Source organism: Mauremys mutica, chromosome 8 (genome assembly GCF_020497125.1).
Source record: "Mauremys mutica isolate MM-2020 ecotype Southern chromosome 8, ASM2049712v1, whole genome shotgun sequence".
Taxonomy (NCBI): Eukaryota; Metazoa; Chordata; order Testudines; family Geoemydidae; genus Mauremys; species Mauremys mutica.
In genome coordinates, this window is record NC_059079.1 from 48677842 (window position 1) to 48695604 (window position 17763).

Sequence of the window (17763 nt, forward strand, 5' to 3'; positions counted from 1 at the left end):
CAATTGTAATTATTGTTATTGTAGGGATGCCCAGAGTGCAGGACATGTGTCGCCCAACATGGTAACTTTTTAGGCATCAAAAGAATAAATTCAATTATTTCTCAAGGGATATGAGGATGTTAATAGCAATCTCCCAGAATGCCCTTTAGGTATTGCCATACTTTACTAATGTCCACATTGCTCTCTGTCCAATGGGGTTGTTCTAGGAACTGTTGAATAGGTACTGTTGGATTCCCACAGCAGACCGGTACAGCAGCAGTTGGAGGGAGGGAGGGAGAGTGTGTGTGTATGAGACCCAACTATTTTACTAAAGGTTTTGTAATGTGGGTACACCAGGGTGGATTTGATTTAAATCATGATTTATATCACTAGTCAGGACTCGATTTAATCATGGATTTCTACATAAAAGTGCATTCTTGTTGGTTGTTACCAACCTGAAGATCCTGAATGTTCAGACATGTTCCTTTCATTGTCTTCAACACAGCTTTCTCCTGAGAAGGAACACTTCTCAAGATGTTGTTTCATTTGGGCAGCCAGGCCTTGCATTTCTTTGTTGCACTGTTTGCATTTTGCACGCAAGCCTGTCTGAACCACAGGTAGAGGAAATTAATTAAAATATTCCCAGACTGGGTCTCTTTTATGGCCTGCTGCCATTGTAAGTTTTTCCCTTCTAGTGAGAGAATGGTAGATCTCAAATTAATGAAGGCTACACTCAGAAAGACCTCAAGACTTCTGAATATGCTGCTCAGTTTCATTTGTTTCTACTGCCTGTCCTTCCCTTCTCACATTTATCTCCAAACTTCTTCTTCTTGTCCAGATTTATTCTGCCCTCAACAATCTTCTATTCATTGAACTTTCTGAAACTTTGCACGACAGAAGTTTTACCGACGAAAAGTGCTGGTGTGAACCTCATTTTGTTGGCAGGAGCGCTCTCCTGCCGACAAAATTGCTGTTGCTCATTGTGCGTGTGTGTGATATTTTTGTCGACTCCACTGACTACTTTGTCAATACTAGAAAAAATTAGTACCCACCTGACAACACTCGTACAGCTGTATTGCTGCTAGCAACAATGTAAATACTGGCCTACCCAAAGCTGATGTGTTTTTACCTCTGTCACTTAAGCCTGCTCTGAGCAGGTTTTCATGATCTGGGGGTCAGATCCCTTAGGCCTTGTCTGAAGTAGCAGACTTGCAGCTGTGCTGTTGCTAAAATGCGGGTACTAATTTTTCAAGTGCAGACTCATCTGACCTGATGGAGGAATAATGCTGTTACCTGTTTCTCCTCCAGCCCCAATAAGTAAAGGTGTGTGATCCATTTAAAAAATGGAAACAGACTGGTCTTTTCTAACTGGCAAATCCATCTGTGAGATTTGTGGCCATGTCCAGCGATATGTGTGCCTCATCTGTGGGGCACATTGCCTACCAGTTGTTTCAGCTAAGGCTGGTGGGAGGAGTATCATTTTCTCTTTTGCGTGCTTTATTTCTCCACTGTTTTTTAAGCTTTCCTTGGTCTTGCAAACTTTGGGAGGCTTTTCTTTGCACTAATCAAGCTTGCATGCCTGCCTGCCTTTTTTTTTGTTTTGGGGACACTGCCAGTTCTTATCCTAAGAGCTTTATGCTAGTCTTATCGAGTACTAGGAGTTAAGATCCCACTTGGAATGGAACGGTTGCTATAGAATAGCACCCATTCCCAATATGTTCTCCCCTGCCTATCTGACCATTGCTGGATAGTATCTTGTGTAGCTAGATTGGATGTGGAAAAATTGGAAAGAGTCCAGCGGAGGGCAACAAAAATGATTAGTGGGCTGGAGCACGTGACTTATGAGGAGAGGCTGATGGAACTGGGATTGTTTAGTCTGCAGAAGAGAAGAATGAGGGGGGATTTGATAGCTGCTTTCAACTACCTGAAAGGGGGTTCCAAAGAGGATGGATCTAGACTGTTCTCAGTGGTACCTGATGACAGAACAAAGAGTAATGGTCTCAAGTTGCAGTGGGGGAGGTTTAGGTTGGATATTAGGAAAAACTTTTTCACTAGGAGGGTGGTGAAGCACTGGAATGGGTTACCTAGGGAGGTGGTGGAATCTCCTTTCTTAGAGGTTTTTAAGGTCAGGCTTGACAAAGCCCTGGCTGGGATGATTTAGTTGGGGATTGGTCCTGCTTTGAGCAGTGGGTTGGACTAGATGACCTCCTGAGGTCCTTTCCAACCCTGATATTCTATGATTTAATTTATTTATTTTTAATATATGGAGTATAGGCAAGACAAGTTGTTAGGAAGCAAAAAAATATATACTCAGAGAAATCTTGTACCAAAATAATTTATTATTAAAAAAAAAAATTCAAAGACCACTTCCCTGAAGTTTTGCTGTCCTCAGGACAGGATTTGTGGCATTCCTGGCATAAATAGGAGTGTTCAACACTGCCTTAGTCTACATAACATAGTATTATACAGCTCCTGTTTGCTATGGGCCAGATTCTGCCCTTACTTTCACTGCATGCAGCCCCACTGACAGAATTTGGCCCTGGATAGTGTAGTTAGCTACTCAGCATCTTCTGCTCCAAAGAGGTGTAATGTATCACTCTTTATCTCTGTGCGTTATACAGTGACAGTGTTTAGTGTCACATGGAAGACTGATGCATCTATTTGCTGCTGGGAAATTTTTAGTTAGCTGAACCAGTATTAAGAAGTGAGTGAGTGATAACATACCACCAGTTGTTTAGGAAAAAAAAATGCAATCAATTATTCAAAGCTGTCCAAATTCCCAGAAATGTTTGATTACACTGTGCTGCCTCAGAGCTTGTTTACTCTTAAAAGAGGCAGATCTTATCTGACCTACAGTATCAATGCTCTCAGTGTGACAAAAGGAGTCTGACAATGTACAGTGCTATGATAATGCATGGAAATACCTTCTCTCTGCACTGTTCACTGATGGAAAATGCATCATCCCTGGACACTGGCCAGCAGCTTTCCTGGCTCCATTCCTAGGCCTCTAACATCACTGTTTACCACTCAACTGTAAACCAGCTTAGGCTATATTTCTGTCCATTTTTTCCCACTACATCTGGGCAAACCTTCTGTACATTCAGGATTTCAGTCTTTCAGATTATGGAGCTGCTAGGACACATGGCCTTCTTCCTTAGCAGGTGAAACAGAATTTTCCACTTCACTTCCCTCCAGAGTTCATGTCCCTTGAGGCTCCCTGGTAATCTGTGACTTTTTACACAGTTCTTGATAGAATTCAGACTCCAAAAATCGTGGGTACGCGTTATTCTCCATCAAGCTGTAGACTCTCTTCTGTGCAGCACTGAAGCAAGTGTGTGTTGCTTCTTGGATATTCTGGGCAATCATGTTCTTGGTTTGAAAGTCTATGTTTATCTGAAATAGAATGCGGGAATGTGTTACTGAGAGTGTTCACCTCAAGCAAATACCATAGACAAGTTAGATAAAAGTGAGATTTCATTAACACTAAGGGCCTAATACTGCAGCCTTGAGGCAGACAAAGCTCCCAGTGAAGCTCCTGAAGGCCTCCTCCTTCAGAAGAAAGCAAGATAAAATCCATAGTTTTGTAATGAGGAACATTTTCTATAATGTATTGCACTACAGGGCAACTGAAAAGACTCAAATGATGACAATCGTATTTCAATGCTGATGCTCTTTAAATACATTGTAGACTTTAATGACTTTTGCTGATGTACCCAGGCTGAAGATCTGATCCAGAATCTCTGTGAAAATACTGCTGGCCCAATTTTCCAACATGGGAAACTGGGATAAATAAATTATGATATCAAGGTAATATCTGGATGTTAATAATCAGCTTTCAGGGGCATAAATGCATTTTGGGCAACAAAATTTCAAAACATGGGCCCATGGTGGACGTGGGGGTGGGAATTTCAGAGAGCTTTTTTACCTCTTTGGGAGCTTCTTTTTCAATGAATTCATTGTAGATCTTTTTAGCCTTGGATATCAGCTTCTGAGGTGACTTGATTTTCTTGAAGTCCTCACAGGCCAGCCAGAAATCGATGTTCTCCTCGCAGAACTCTGATTTCAAAAAAGCTCGAAAAGCTGCAAGACCATCTGGGGAGCAAGAAAAGGGAGAAATGTATGAGGTGAAAATATTCCAGGAATCTTGCATTTAGCAATAGTCTTTCCCTACCAAAAATATATCTGCTCTCAGTGTTCGTATTTCTTTCAGAGCTGTCAGGACACTTTCAATAATTGCCTATGTATATGTATATAAAGTATATATTTAGGCTCCCACAGTTTGCCAGACTTTCTTTTTGAATAACTGAAGCTATTTTTGAAGGAAAAGTGCAAAAAATGAAAACCACGTAAAGTCAGCATACTTCCTTTAACATATGGCTAGGTTTACCAAAACAAAACAAAAAACCCAACAACCATAAAACAAAACTCTTCATTATACAGTTTCTCTCCAGATCTGAGTTCTAGTATATTAACCTTTAGACTGGAGTAAATATTTACAACAGAGCTATAAATCGCTGGAAGACATTTGCAATGGAAAGAGTGACTCAAAGTTGATTATTAAATGCTGATATAATTTTTTTTTTGGTTCAGCAATTAAGTGGTTTTCTTTGCAGAGCGGCTGTAAAACCCACAGAGGATTCAACTCTCATTGACTCCATTGCAGGATCAAGCCCACAGTGGCTTAATGTGTATATTTCTAATAGCACTGGAACAAAGATTTGTCTTGGAGTGGATTTCTAAGTGCATACAAATCTTTGATAAAGAACATACTTTTTATGAAGTGGGGCTTTGTGTTGTTTAAAATAGAAGTGTCTGAGACCAAGATCAAGCTGCATGCATGAGGTTCAAAGGGCAATTCATAATCCTGATGTACATGGAAAACCATTGCTTATTCTTATCTGAAGTAGCCTTTTCTATTACAAAAACCTACAGCAAGACCATAACATGTTTCTATTTTTACATTGATTTGTTACTCTTTTCAGGCTGACTTACATTTATTAGCTAGAAGTTCATCAAAAGCTTCTGACCACAGCTGGGCTTCTTCAGGAGAAGGTCTATATAAAAGGACGGAGAACATTAGTTAGCTTGCATGGCATATATTTCTGTTCCTTGCATGTTAAAATATTTGAGATTCATTTGAGTGAAATCTGTATATTTAAGTTACCTGAAGTAAGTATGTTGCTTTCCTTTTTTGTTGGACTTTGTTTTTGTAGAAGTGGAAGAGTTCTGCAGGAAATAGCTCAACCTTGTTTTCCAGTCCTTAATGCTAGAAGAGACAGAGGAAGAGGGGGGGAAATACATTAAAATGAGTTAACTGAAACTATCCTTCCAGCTTTGCACATTTTGACCAGAGATGGGACTAATCCTGCAGTCTATAAAGAGAATGCAAAATTGCCCTTGAAGTTGATGGTAGTTTTGCCTGCTTAATAACTGTGCGATTAAGCCCCAAATCTTTTTCTATTTCAAAAAAATAGGACCCAATCCTTCTATTTCAGTCAACAGCAGTTTTTTCCCCACTGACTGGAGCAAGAGAGAGCTCACAGGGACTGGAAAGTGACTAATTGTAACTAAGGCATCTATGAATTTCATAACCAGACGTCTGCTTCTGTATGTGAGGAACACAGCACACTGACCTCTGTTCTCCCCTAGGAACCCACTACGGTTGTCTGTGCTCAATGGGAGTTTTAGCTGAGTGAAAACTATTGGGCGGGGGCCTCCGGGTGCTCAGATATTTAGAAAACCCTCTTCAATTGTGCATCAATATGGATTTGGAGATTTAATCTCTTCCTGCCTAATTTTTGGAAGAGCCAAAAACTGGATCTTCCCCAATCTAAAAGAATATATTTTCAGTGTGGAAGATACTCCAGTTTAGGGCCACATGGTAAAATCTGTAGAACAGGCGAGATTAAACTGCAGGAGCTGCAGCACAAAATCATCTCCACTAGTCTCTATATGAAACGGGAATTGCAGAATAATTTTGTCCCTTACATTGTAAATATCATGTCTTATCCAGACAGTGCAAACAGAATATTCATTATAAATATAATAATGAAAGATTTTCACATTTTTTTGTTTTTGTTTTGCTTTGGCAAGCAGCAAACCCTGTAAAAAAGTTTAAATGACAGAGCCATTTGAAGACACCAATCCAATGCAAAATTGCACCGCTTGCTACGTGAACAACAAATGGGGAGAAAATGTGCTTACATTTTTACCACTCAAACATGAACTGAAATAAACCATTTCTGCACAAGATCTACATTCTTTCTGAACTGCCACTGACAGTTACATTTCTCATCAAAGGACTAGTTCAGCAAATACAAGATTTTTTGCACATCAGGGTTTTTGCAGTGGAGATATTTCTCCATTTTTAAAAACTCCTGATGACATCAAATACATAAATTAACCCTCTCTTGCACTACTCACATATTGCACCCAAAGTGATTTTTTTAAAAAGTCAACTCTGTCAAATAGCTTAAGGAATAATATAGTTTCTCTTTTTTCCCTACTGAGATGCAACCTCCCTAGTTTGAATCATTGTTCTGAAAGCAAAGGGTGGCTCTTTATATGAATTAGACCTGCTATAAATATATAAACTCACATAGTTCTCTTCATCTTTCCTTTCTTCTCCTCGTTTTGGCAGCTGCTGGGAGTTTTCTCCATTTGTCCACAGTTGTGCTGAAAAGCAAAGAAGATTGCACTTTGCATACTTCTTTTGTTTTATCCCAGGGTCTATCGCTGATCCGCCAGCCACTGCAGCAGCCTTTCCTTCACTCAGAAGTTGAACTTGAAGAGCGAGAAAGGCAGCCTCTCTTTATAGAAGGCAGTAGGGGAATGGGTTGGGTTTCGGTTATACCTCCTGAGCACGCTGATTTGCTTGTGGGGAAGCACACCAAAGCACACTCCCCTGTCACGTCCTTAAAAGGCTTTTACACTGAGTACAGTGCTGACGCAGTGTTCCCTTTTGCTTTATGCAGTCTTCTCTTGCAAAAAACCGGTCTGGTTCCTGCAACTGCCTGACTGCAGATTCCAGCAAGTTGGAGAGCTCTTTTTTTGGGGTGGGGTGGGGTGGGGGCTGTTGTGTGTGCATGCACAGAGCTTGAATGCCCTGCACATTTGAAGACAGAAGTGTAGGATCAATGACTTGGCTTATTATCCGACACGGAGAGAAAGATAATAGGTAGTAATAGTGCAAGGGGGTCTAGCTGCTGTGCTTATAAAGTTACCCCCGTGGCCCCACCCCAGCCTGCAAAAGGAAAATATACCTTGAAAAGGGCTAAGCACATTAATTCATTTCTATTACTGGATTAATATCTTAACAACAATAGTGCTAACAAAATAAGATTTGCTACTGCACTTTTGGCAGTCTGAAAGTAGTCTGGCATTGTCTCGCTAGTGTTCTACCATTCATTTTAAAAATGCCAGCTAAGCTAAGCAATGCCTCATATTTCTCATCAGTTTACCCTTGGTAAGGAGAAGATGTACCAGGATCGCTGCTGAACCATCTGCATTCCTAACATTATTCCTTTGGGACTAAAAGGTTACAGTTCCAGTGTTGCAAAAAGTTTTGCACTTGGAAATGTTTGTACAACCTGTGCTTGTTCTTGTTCTAATATTTGCCTGAAAGTCTTTTAGGGGACTTGGCATAGGAAGGGGCTAATTGTCTCTAGTACCTGGTGAGGGTTAGGCAACAGGTTTATGTTCAGTTCTATACATTGGAAATTCATTTTTATAACAACCTATATGCTAAAAACGTTTTGTTTTCCAAGAAGCCAATTCTTTTGAGTGTGCACAGCCCATTAGAAAAAATAGAGGAGGATTCTAAAGCCAGATTCAAATTCCCTTACAAAAGAAAGATGGAAAGTTTGAGTGTACAATACATGGTAGATTTTATCTCAGTGATAACTTGAACTAATTTTTTCCCCTCATAAGCATTATGAACATATAGATGTAAGCCATGCCTGCAGGGTGTGGCACTCTGTCCCCCACTAATGGTGGCAAGGCCAACTAAAGATTGATGAGCCTGCTATGGCTCGCAGACCTGGGTCTTTTAGCTCATGCATTAGAGGGCCAGGCTCAGGTATTAAGATTCAGAGGTCTCAGCTGCCACTAGAGTAGGACAGAGTGCCAAACCTAGCAGGCGTGTCTTCCATATGCTTTCATAACTCTGCCATTTGCCAATCAATTGTGCAAATTACTGCCGGTGCCTGCAGCTGTAATAGTTTATCCCTATGCCTCAATCTTTAGCTACAATTTCAGGATTCATGTGCTACCTCCCACAATATCTTAACCAGCAGAGGGTGTCCTGGTACAAACCAGTACTTTTTCTCCCTCTACCAACATAGAATAGAGCTCAAATTGTAAGGTTCCTGACCTATGATTATTGCAGCATGCCTCCTACCACCTTCAGTATCGTTTATTTCATCAGCCATTGTAATACACAGATGGAGAATATAGATCAGCATGCAAACAAGTAAGTCACCTTACATAAAAGCTTAATATTACAGTAAGAAAATACAAGGAAACATTTTGTATAGCTTCCATCTCAAAAACAAAATAGCAGTATTTTTATTGTAACGCATACCATTAGCACAATGCAATCTTAAATTAAACTCATGTTAGTTCTTCTATAATACAGTCTATATATTTCTATTTTAATCTATATAGTTAAGGTAGAGTTTTAGAGTAATTTTTAAAATATCTCTAATCTTATTTCCAGTTTGCATAATTTCTGCATCACTATTTATTCACCCCCCACATGCTTAGAGATTAAACAGCTGATAAGAGTCTTGCTTAACAGGCACTTCCATTTTTATAGTTAATTGGGAAAAAAAAGCAATAAAGCCGTTCACAATAAAAACAAGACAAAATGCTGAGACTTTCCATATACCAAACTAGAGCCAACTGTACTGTTTGGCAGATGCCTGGGAATATCTCAGCTGTTCCCTGCAAGCCACTTCTATGGTTGTCAACAGTGTATTTTCATGGGTTGAGCAAACAACAGAAGGTTCATAGGTTTGATTTGGATAAGACCCCAAATTGTAGATGCTTAACCAAAGCTTATTAAGATGTTGGTGTTCAGTGAGAGAGAAGAAACCTCTCACATGGATTACTTTGACCCTTGGAATAGGTTCTAACTGGGGTAAGGCCTAGGGCAGTTTCAAATCAAACAGGTTTGCCCATCCCTAATCCCCAGTGGACTGTGTTGTCACCTGTAAGAGTTTCACATATGCTGGTGAGGCACTAGTACTTCAGAATTTTGCAAGCTTCTCAACCACTGTTGGCAGGCTACCATCAGCGTCATTTGCAGGATTCACAGGGATACTGACCTTTGACTCTAATGTGAGGATGAAAATGTTTGGAGTCCAGTCAGCTCAGCACAGCTCTGTAAATCAAACAGGCTGTGTCTACGCTGCACTTTGGCAATCTCCCATTGACTCAGCCTCACTCCTTGGAATACTCACATAAACAAGGCACTGACATTGATACCCACCATGTCATCTAATCCTGCTCAGAACAGCTTTGGATAATACTGGTAGAAATTGGTGCATCTTGTTTGCATTAGTGCGCCCCCATTGTTACAACTGGCATGGCTCCACCTGTGGTAATGCAGTAATGAGAGATTCCCATAACAATCTAGTGTAGATAAGGCCCAAATCAGATTATGAGCTACAGGATACAAAAGCCATTCAGAGCAGCTTGGTAAAGTTTAGGAAACTTACTGCACGGAAAATAAAATGGGGATAACTGAAAAAGCATTCTTATTAAATAAAAGTATTAAAGAGTTAGAAGAAAAATTGAATTTATTCCAGTACCAGCCACATACCTTTTGACAGCTTTGATATATGTGCATTCTGAAATTGGAGTAGGAGTTCTGAGGAATTCTAGGTTCCGTTATATTTACACTTATTTTGGGGAACTCAACTTTTAATCTAACTGATCACCATGAAAGAAATCAGTTTGGCTCTGCTGGGCATTGTTCCTCAGAGAAACATCTCGTACAGTTCAGCACAATGCAAGCTACAGTTCAAAGAACAGAAGCTCAAATGAGTTCTATATCCAAATGCTGTGGAGATATATACATAGAGGGAGAAAAAGTACTAGTTTACACCAGGACACCCTCTGCTAGTTAACATATTGCTAGCAAACTCTTTTATTGTAACATGTAAAACATCCCAAATCTGGCTTCTCAAGTAAGATGTTCGGAGAAAGAATAATATTTATCTCTGTGCTCAATGAACAGACTATTTTAGTGGCACCAACTCTTATTGTTAGAAACTATTCTCTTTCCCTGATTTCTATCTTTCCTAGGCCGGGGTGGCAAAATAGTCTTACATTTCTGTGGAATCTGAATGCATCTCCAAAGATGAAACACATACCAGTTACAAAGGGGAAAATGAGTTGGCATCTTAACCGTGGCCTACTTCTTCTCTTACTAGACATTAGTCCAATCTGAAAACCACCAGATAATTAATTGTTTATTGATTGGCAGAGAAGCCCTGGACTGGAGCTGAATACCAGCGGTCAGCTGCACTGATGTAGCAGAGTGTGGAAACTTGCTGTGTGCAGTATTTCTGGTTTTCAAGTCTGCACGGTTAGTCACTATTTTTCTGTTAAATCTCTCCAAAATGTCAGCATATTATGGGCCACAGTTTATGCTCAGTTACACAGGGGCAACTCCTCTTGACTTCTGTGGGAACTGGATTTTGGTGACTCTAGGAGTTTCATTTGTGTAATTGAGAAAAAATCATTTGTCCCAGTTAGTTCTAATTCACCACTGGTGAATGCTGACACAACACCTTTCAAATCCACGAAGAAGTGGTGGTTTAGGCTAACTGCAAACTTAACTCCAAATCTTTTTCTCCACGTTTCTCTCGACTTCAGTGTATTTGTATGACTTTTAGCCCATTATTAAGGGGGGGTCAAGAAAAGAGGCAGGTGATAGAATGTCTTAGTCTTGAACCTGCACCACTGAAGTCAGTAGGAGTTTGGCCTTTGACTTAAATGAGAGCTGGATCAGGCCCTTAATGAGTTTACCTTTCACACATGGAGGTCAAAATTTTTGCTATTGTCACTCTCAGTGGCAGATTCTGCCCTCTTTGCACCAATGGAATTCCCAGGCTAGACACACTGAAGAGTGCAGTATATGCAATACAGATCCATGCGACAAATTAGAGAGGAGAATTTTTTCCTTTGGCTATGTAGCATGTGGAAATGACTGTAGTAGTCTTATTCCAGTCCCTTATTCCAGTGGATGTTTGTTCCCATTACAAAACTTCCCCACAATTGACAGTCTCTTGAAGAGAAATCCAGGAAATGATGAAAGTGTTACAGGTCAGGACTGAAGCTTATTGGCAGATTTGTGTGAGGAAAATGGCACTGCTCTCACCACAGCCTATGTGTGGGTCTAGCCAGAGCTAAAAATCTCCTCTTTTCACAACACTAAATCCACACAATTCTAGTCCTTTAAAGAGAGCAATGTCTATGTTTGGGAGTGGAAATTATTATAGAAGCAAAATAGTTATGGATGAGTAGATATAAATCTAGTTCTGAATCAGGGAAGACTCCCTCCTACTCTGCAAACTAATGCACTTGTAAATAGCTGCATGTGGGCATCAGTTCCTCGTACTGTGCTCTAAGCATTTTTCCTCTTCTGTTAGCTAAATCCTGCCTCTTTCTTTCCCTTACCCTTCTGTCACTGGATGACTGAAGATTCTGACTCTTCCCCCCTATGCTTCTGCCTTTGAATTGTTTATGTTTTATTCAATTGCAATTGTAAGAGCCTCAGGAAAGAAAACTCTCTAAGCTGACTTTAAAAAAACCAAAATTCTAATCATTTATCTGTCTATGCCTCTATAGATTAAATAAATATTAGCCCCAGAATTAGAAGGCTAGTGTGATGTGCCTGAGAGTGTGGGACAAAGGGTAAAAGCTAGTTCTGGCAGGCTTGGCTTTACATATTTAATTTTATCCCAGTGCATTTCTGTATGTTTTATGGTTTATTTGGAGTTTGGTTGTGTTCTGCTTTTGGAAAGTAACATAAGAATGGCCATACTTGGTCAGACCAAGGGTCCATCTAGCCCAGTATCCTGTCTTCTGACAGTGGCCAACGCCAGGTGCCCCAGAGAGAATGAACAGACCAGGTAATCATCAAGTGATCCATCCCCTGTTGCCCATTCCCACCTTCTGGCAAACAGAGGCTAGGAACACCATCCCTGCCCATCCAGTTAATACCCACTGATGGACCTATCCTCCATGAATTTTTCTAGTTCTTTTTTTAACCCTGTTATAGTCTTGGCCTTCACAACATCCTCTGGCAAAGAGTTCCACAGGTTGACTGTGTGTTGTGTGAAAAAAATACTTTCTTTTGTTTGCTTTAAACCTGTTGCCTAGTAATTTCATTTGGTGACCCCCAATTCTTGTGTTATGAGAAGGAGTAAATAAAACTTCCTTATTTACTTTCTCCACAGCAGTCCTGATTTTTATAGACCTTTATCATATACCCCCTTTAGTCATCTCTTTTTCAAGCTGAAAAGTCCCAATCTTATTAATCTCTCCTCAGATGGAAGCTGTTCTATACCCCTAATCATTTTTGTTGCCCTTTTCTGAACCTTTTCCGATTCCAATATATCTTTTTTGAGATGAGGCAACCATATCTGCATGCAGTATTCAAGATGTGGGCGTACCATGGATTTATATAGAGGCAGAATTATATTTTCTGTTTTATTATCTATCCCTTTCTTAATGATTCCCAACTTTCTGTTTGCTTTTTCCACTGCCGCTGTACATTGAGTGGATGTTTTCTGAGAACTGGCCACAATGATTCCAAGATATCTCTAGATAATCTAGACCCCATCATTTTATATGTCTAGTTGGGATTATTTTTTCCAATGTGCATTACTTTGCATTTATCAACATTGAATTTCATCTGCATTTTGTTACCCAGTTTTGTGAGATCCCTTTATAGTTTTTCGCAGTCTGCTTTGGACTTAACTATCTTGAGTAATTTTGTATCATCTGCAAATTTTGCCACCTCACTGTTTACCCCTTTTTCCAGATAATTTATGAATATGTCCCAGTACAGACCCTGGGGGACACCACTTTACCTCTCTCCATTCTGAAAAATAACCATTTATTCCTTCCCTTTGTTACCTATCTTTTAACCAGTTACTGATCCATGAGATGTAAATGGGTTTTTTATGTTGAGGGAGAAATTATGAGTGGTATAGCCTGGGGTAAAGTGAGTCCCCCGACCTAAAAGGGCATTGTGCCCAAAATTCAAGGCAGGGAGGGATAGCTGAAGGCTTCTGAGAGACCAAGGACTCTGTCCAGGGGGCCAAGAGTCTGCTAAGGTATCTCGTTGCGCTCTTTGTTCCCCACCAGAGATCTGAAATCCTTTGCAGAGCAGACTCTGTGTAACCTGACCAGCAGTGGTGGAGTAGATTCTGCAGGTCTGGATTGACAGCAGCACAAACTTGATGCTACAGGACAGGACTGGACTGGACCAGAAGTGATGGAGGACCAGAGGCAGTGAAGCGGGACCTAGTGTAGCAGGGATTGCTGGATTGAAGTGGACAATTAGGGAGAGTCACCCACTAGCATCCACCCTGATCACCCCTAGACCCAGGGCTCATAATTGAGCTTTAGGTGGGTGCGTATTGAGATTTTGGCCCTCTACCCTTGGGGCAAACTAACACACTGTGGGGATGGGTTATACTGTTTGGGTTTTGCTATGCTTATTTTATGTAAATATTTGTGTTTTCCCCAATCGAAGGCTTTTGTTAGAAAGGATTCCTGTGTGCTTGGGAGTGGGGGCGGGGATGAGGCAAACCTGGACTTGTGACCAGAGAGGTTACCTTTTAGTTTTCTGGAGTCAGAAGTGGGAATACGGCTTTGCATGGTGGCTCAAGCCATCCATTTCTTTTATTTTTAGAAAAGGCCCATAGGCTTATTGAACCTGGCCATTGTTGCTGCCATCTGCCATCTGGCAGAACGGTTACACAAATAATTTAAAAAGTGAAAGAATAAGATTAAGGCTTTGAGAGAGTTGGATCATGTCTTTTTGCCTGTGATACATGTGTCCTAAGGTGCATAGGTATGTCTGTAAATGAAGTATTTCCTACCAATAGTTCTGTGTTTGCAGCTATACTGTCTTGTGCTGTGCTCCTGTTAGATATCATTCGCTAAATAGAGATGGATCAATTAGGAGGTTGGATGGGAAACCTATAAGGAACACCAGTGTGCTACAGATGATGGTGTTGATTCAGTAGGTGGCATTTTTGCCTTGACTTCATGGCAGAAGTAGGCTCCCAAGGTCAGAGAGAGCTGTCATCCTTATGTGTTTGTGCAAAGTCTAGAACAGGGGTCGGCAACCTTTCAGAAGTGCTGTGCCGCTTATTCACTCTAATTTAAGGTTTTGCATGCCAGTAATGCATTTAAACGTTTTTAGAAGGTCTCTTTCTAGAAGTCTATAATATATAACTAAACTATCGTTGTATGTAAAGTAAATAAGGTTTTTAAAATGTTTAAGAAGCTTCATTTAAAATTAAATTAAAATGCAGAGCCCCCCGGACCGGTGGCAAGGACCTGGGCAGTGTGAGTGCCACTGAAAATCAGCTCGCGTGCTGCCTTCAGCACGCGTGCCATAGGTTGCCTACCCCTGGTCTAGAACAACGGGGCCCTGATATTGATCGAGGCCTTGAGATGCTACTTGTGATTGGGGCATACAAACCCCAAATGGTCTGGAATGGGTAAGAAATTGCAGTGAGCACAGTCAGCCCTGCCTGCTAAACCTGTAGTGGGTGTGATGGAGGTTAGGAGAAACTGTAGGAAGGAGCTAAAAAGGGGAGAGCTCACTCAGTTGAGGATGGGCAGGAAGGAGAGCTCAAAGCTGGGGAGACAAGCCTGGCTGGAGACATGAACTGAATAGGACTGTGGCCAGTCTGATCGTGCCTAGACTCTAGAGGTCTGACACTGGACTCTTTGGGTTTCACAGGGATCTGTGACTGGTTGGTAATCCAGGCCATGGCACAGAGTGCTCCACCTGAGGGGAAGAGTGAGATCTGAGAGCCGAACCCAGAGGGTGGGTGGATAATACATGAGAGGGACTGAGAACTAAGCTTGGCTGGGGCAAAGACTCATTTATTTTTGTTTGTTTTGGGACTGTGAATTTGGACCTGGCTACCACAGAAATGGTATTGGGGTTGGTTTAACTTTCATAGTGACCTGACCAAAGAGCTGAACCATGAGCCACCAGAGCCACCTGGGGAAACGTGAGCCATAGTGGCTGGGGGGCACAGTGCCCAGCTATGATGGGGCACATGGGTGGTGATCCAATAACACTACTGCTTAATAACTAATGCTCTAGCATGGTACAAAGGGTATTCTGCTGCTGATGGCACCATCTTCTGGAGGAGTGATAGAACTGCCGCAGCTTGTGGCATTTTCTGTCAAAACACGGACTTTAACCTCAGAGTCCTTGCCTCATTTGAGAGCCGTTAATTACATCCTAAAGTCCTAATTCCCCTTGTAATTTCAATGATATATGGTTTGTTTCTAGACCCTAATCCAAAGGCCACTGAAGTTAATGGGAGTCTTTCCACTGACTTCCATGGGTTTAGGATCTGGCATGTGTTTCCTCATTTCCCATTCCCTGCCCTCCCCCCACTCTCCCCCAACTCCTCTCCCCCCAAAAAACTGTTAAATGGCTGCTGTGCTTTACCCAAGAAGACTGTATTTCACTGGTGGATAAAATAATCTCTCTATATATCATTATAGAACTCTGGGATTGTTTGTGTTGAAGGGCGCTATGTAGAATGACAGGTTTCAGAGTGGTAGCCGTGTGTAGCAGGGTGGTCACCCCTTCCGGCCCTGGAAGGGTCAAAGCCAGCCCTGGGATAGGGCTGAGGCTGTGAAGCAAAGCCTGGGCTGATTGGGGAAGGCAGTAACAGCTGGGGCCATGCCCCAATCAGGCTCAGCTGGCCCATATAAGAGGCTGCAAGCCAGGAGCACAGAGACACTCTCTCTGCCAGTAGAGAGAGAAGGGCTTGGCTACCAGGGACCTGAGCAGGGTACTGGGAGTGGAGCAGGGCTGAGGGAAGGCTTGGGGAGCTCCAGCCTGGAAAACACCCAGGCTGCAAGCCTAGCTGAAGGCCTAAGGCAGGTACTGGGGTTGCAGAGGGGCAGCCCAAGGTTAGGCAGAGGCAACAGGTCCAAACCCCCCTTGCCAGTGATGAGTGGCCTTTACAGATTGAAGTCTGCCCCAGTGAGTGGGTGCTAGATGGTGACTGGCAGTAGCAACTGAGGTGAGGTGGGGGTAGGGGGTTGGGGGTTCCCCTGGGAAGGGAGACCCAGAGAGCTGAAGGGGTACTGCCAGAGGGCAGCACTCAAGGGGTCCGGGAGGGACACAGGGCCAGTGACAGGCGAGACTTGGGCCTGCAGAGGCTGTGCCAAAGGCTGGAGAGCTAATTCCCTGGACGACCAGCAGGAGGCACCGTAGGGTGAGTCATTGCACCATTATACCGTGTTAGTCTGTATCAGCAAAAACAATGAGGAGTCCTAGTGGCACTGTAGAGACTAACAAATTTAGGCTGGAGTTCTATACAGAGTGCTTCCGCAGACGTGCACGGGCTGAAATTGTGGAAAAGTAGCATCACTTGCCTCATAACCTCAACTGTGCAGAACACAATGCCATCCACAGCCTCAGAAACAACTCTGACATTATAATTAAAAAGGCTGACAAAGGAGGTGCTGTCGTCATCATGAACAGGTCGGAATATGAACGAGAGGCTGCTAGTCAACTCTCTGACACCACATTCTACAGGCCATTACCATCTGATCTCACTGAGGGTTACCAAAAAAAATTTACACCATCTGCTCAAGAAACTCCCTGAAGAAGCACAGTAACAAATCTACACAGACACACCCCTAGAGCCCTGAGCAGGGGTATTCTATCTGCCAGGGCCGGCTTTAGGCCAATTCCACCAATTCCCCTGAATCGGGCCCCCGTGCCTAAGAGGGCCCCGCGCCCAGTGAGAATCCCTTCCCTGGCTAGAGGCGCCTTTTTAATTTTTACTCATCTGGCAGCGCTCCGGGTCTTCGGCGGCACTTCGGCGGCGGGTCCTTCAGTGCCACCGAAGACCTGGAGCGAGTGAAGGACCCGCCGCCGAAGACTCGGAGCACCGCCCGGTGAGTACAAGCCCCATGTGTTTTTTACATTTTTTTTTTTAATATATAGTTATCCCTGCCGGGGCCCTGTCAAAACTGTTCGAATTGGGCCCCGCACTTCCTAAAGCCGGCCCTGCTATCTGCTACCCAAGATCCATAAACCTGGGAATACTGGACGCCCCATCTTCTGAGGCTTTGGCAGCCTGACAGCAGGATTGTCTGGCTACATGGAGTCTCTCCTCAGGCCCTGCACTCCCAGCTATCTTCGAGACACCACTGACTTCCTGAGGAAGCTACAGTCCATTGGTGATCTTCCAGAAAACATCATCCAGGCCACTATGGATGTAGAAGCTCTCTACATCAACATTCCACACAAAGATGGACTACAAGCCATCAGGAATAGCATCCCTGATAATGTCACAGCACCACCCTATACTGGAAACCTACTAACCGCTATACTTACTTACACACCTTCAGCTTTAATTCAGACCACATCACACCATCCATTGTCTACAGCCTAGCTGTAAGATACAACTGTGTTTGCTCCATTCCCATAGAGACAAACACCTACAGGATCTCTATCAAGTATTCTTAAAACTACAGTACCCATCTGGTGAAGCG

The 17763-nt window shown here is 42.4% G+C and overlaps 1 protein-coding gene across 1 annotated transcript; it reads right to left on the reverse strand.

Moving 5' to 3' along the window:
• Positions 1-2298: 2298 nt before the first annotated feature.
• On the reverse strand, positions 2299-6781 carry RGS2 (regulator of G protein signaling 2). Its single transcript, XM_045027397.1, has 5 exons — positions 6578-6781; positions 5144-5245; positions 4972-5033; positions 3905-4071; positions 2299-3372 (listed from the first exon to the last, which is right to left on the reverse strand). Exons 1-5 carry the CDS (start codon positions 6682-6684, stop codon positions 3178-3180), a joined length of 633 nt encoding a protein of 210 aa, XP_044883332.1. The 5' UTR covers positions 6685-6781; the 3' UTR covers positions 2299-3177.
• Between the last annotated feature and the right edge of the window lie 10982 nt (positions 6782-17763).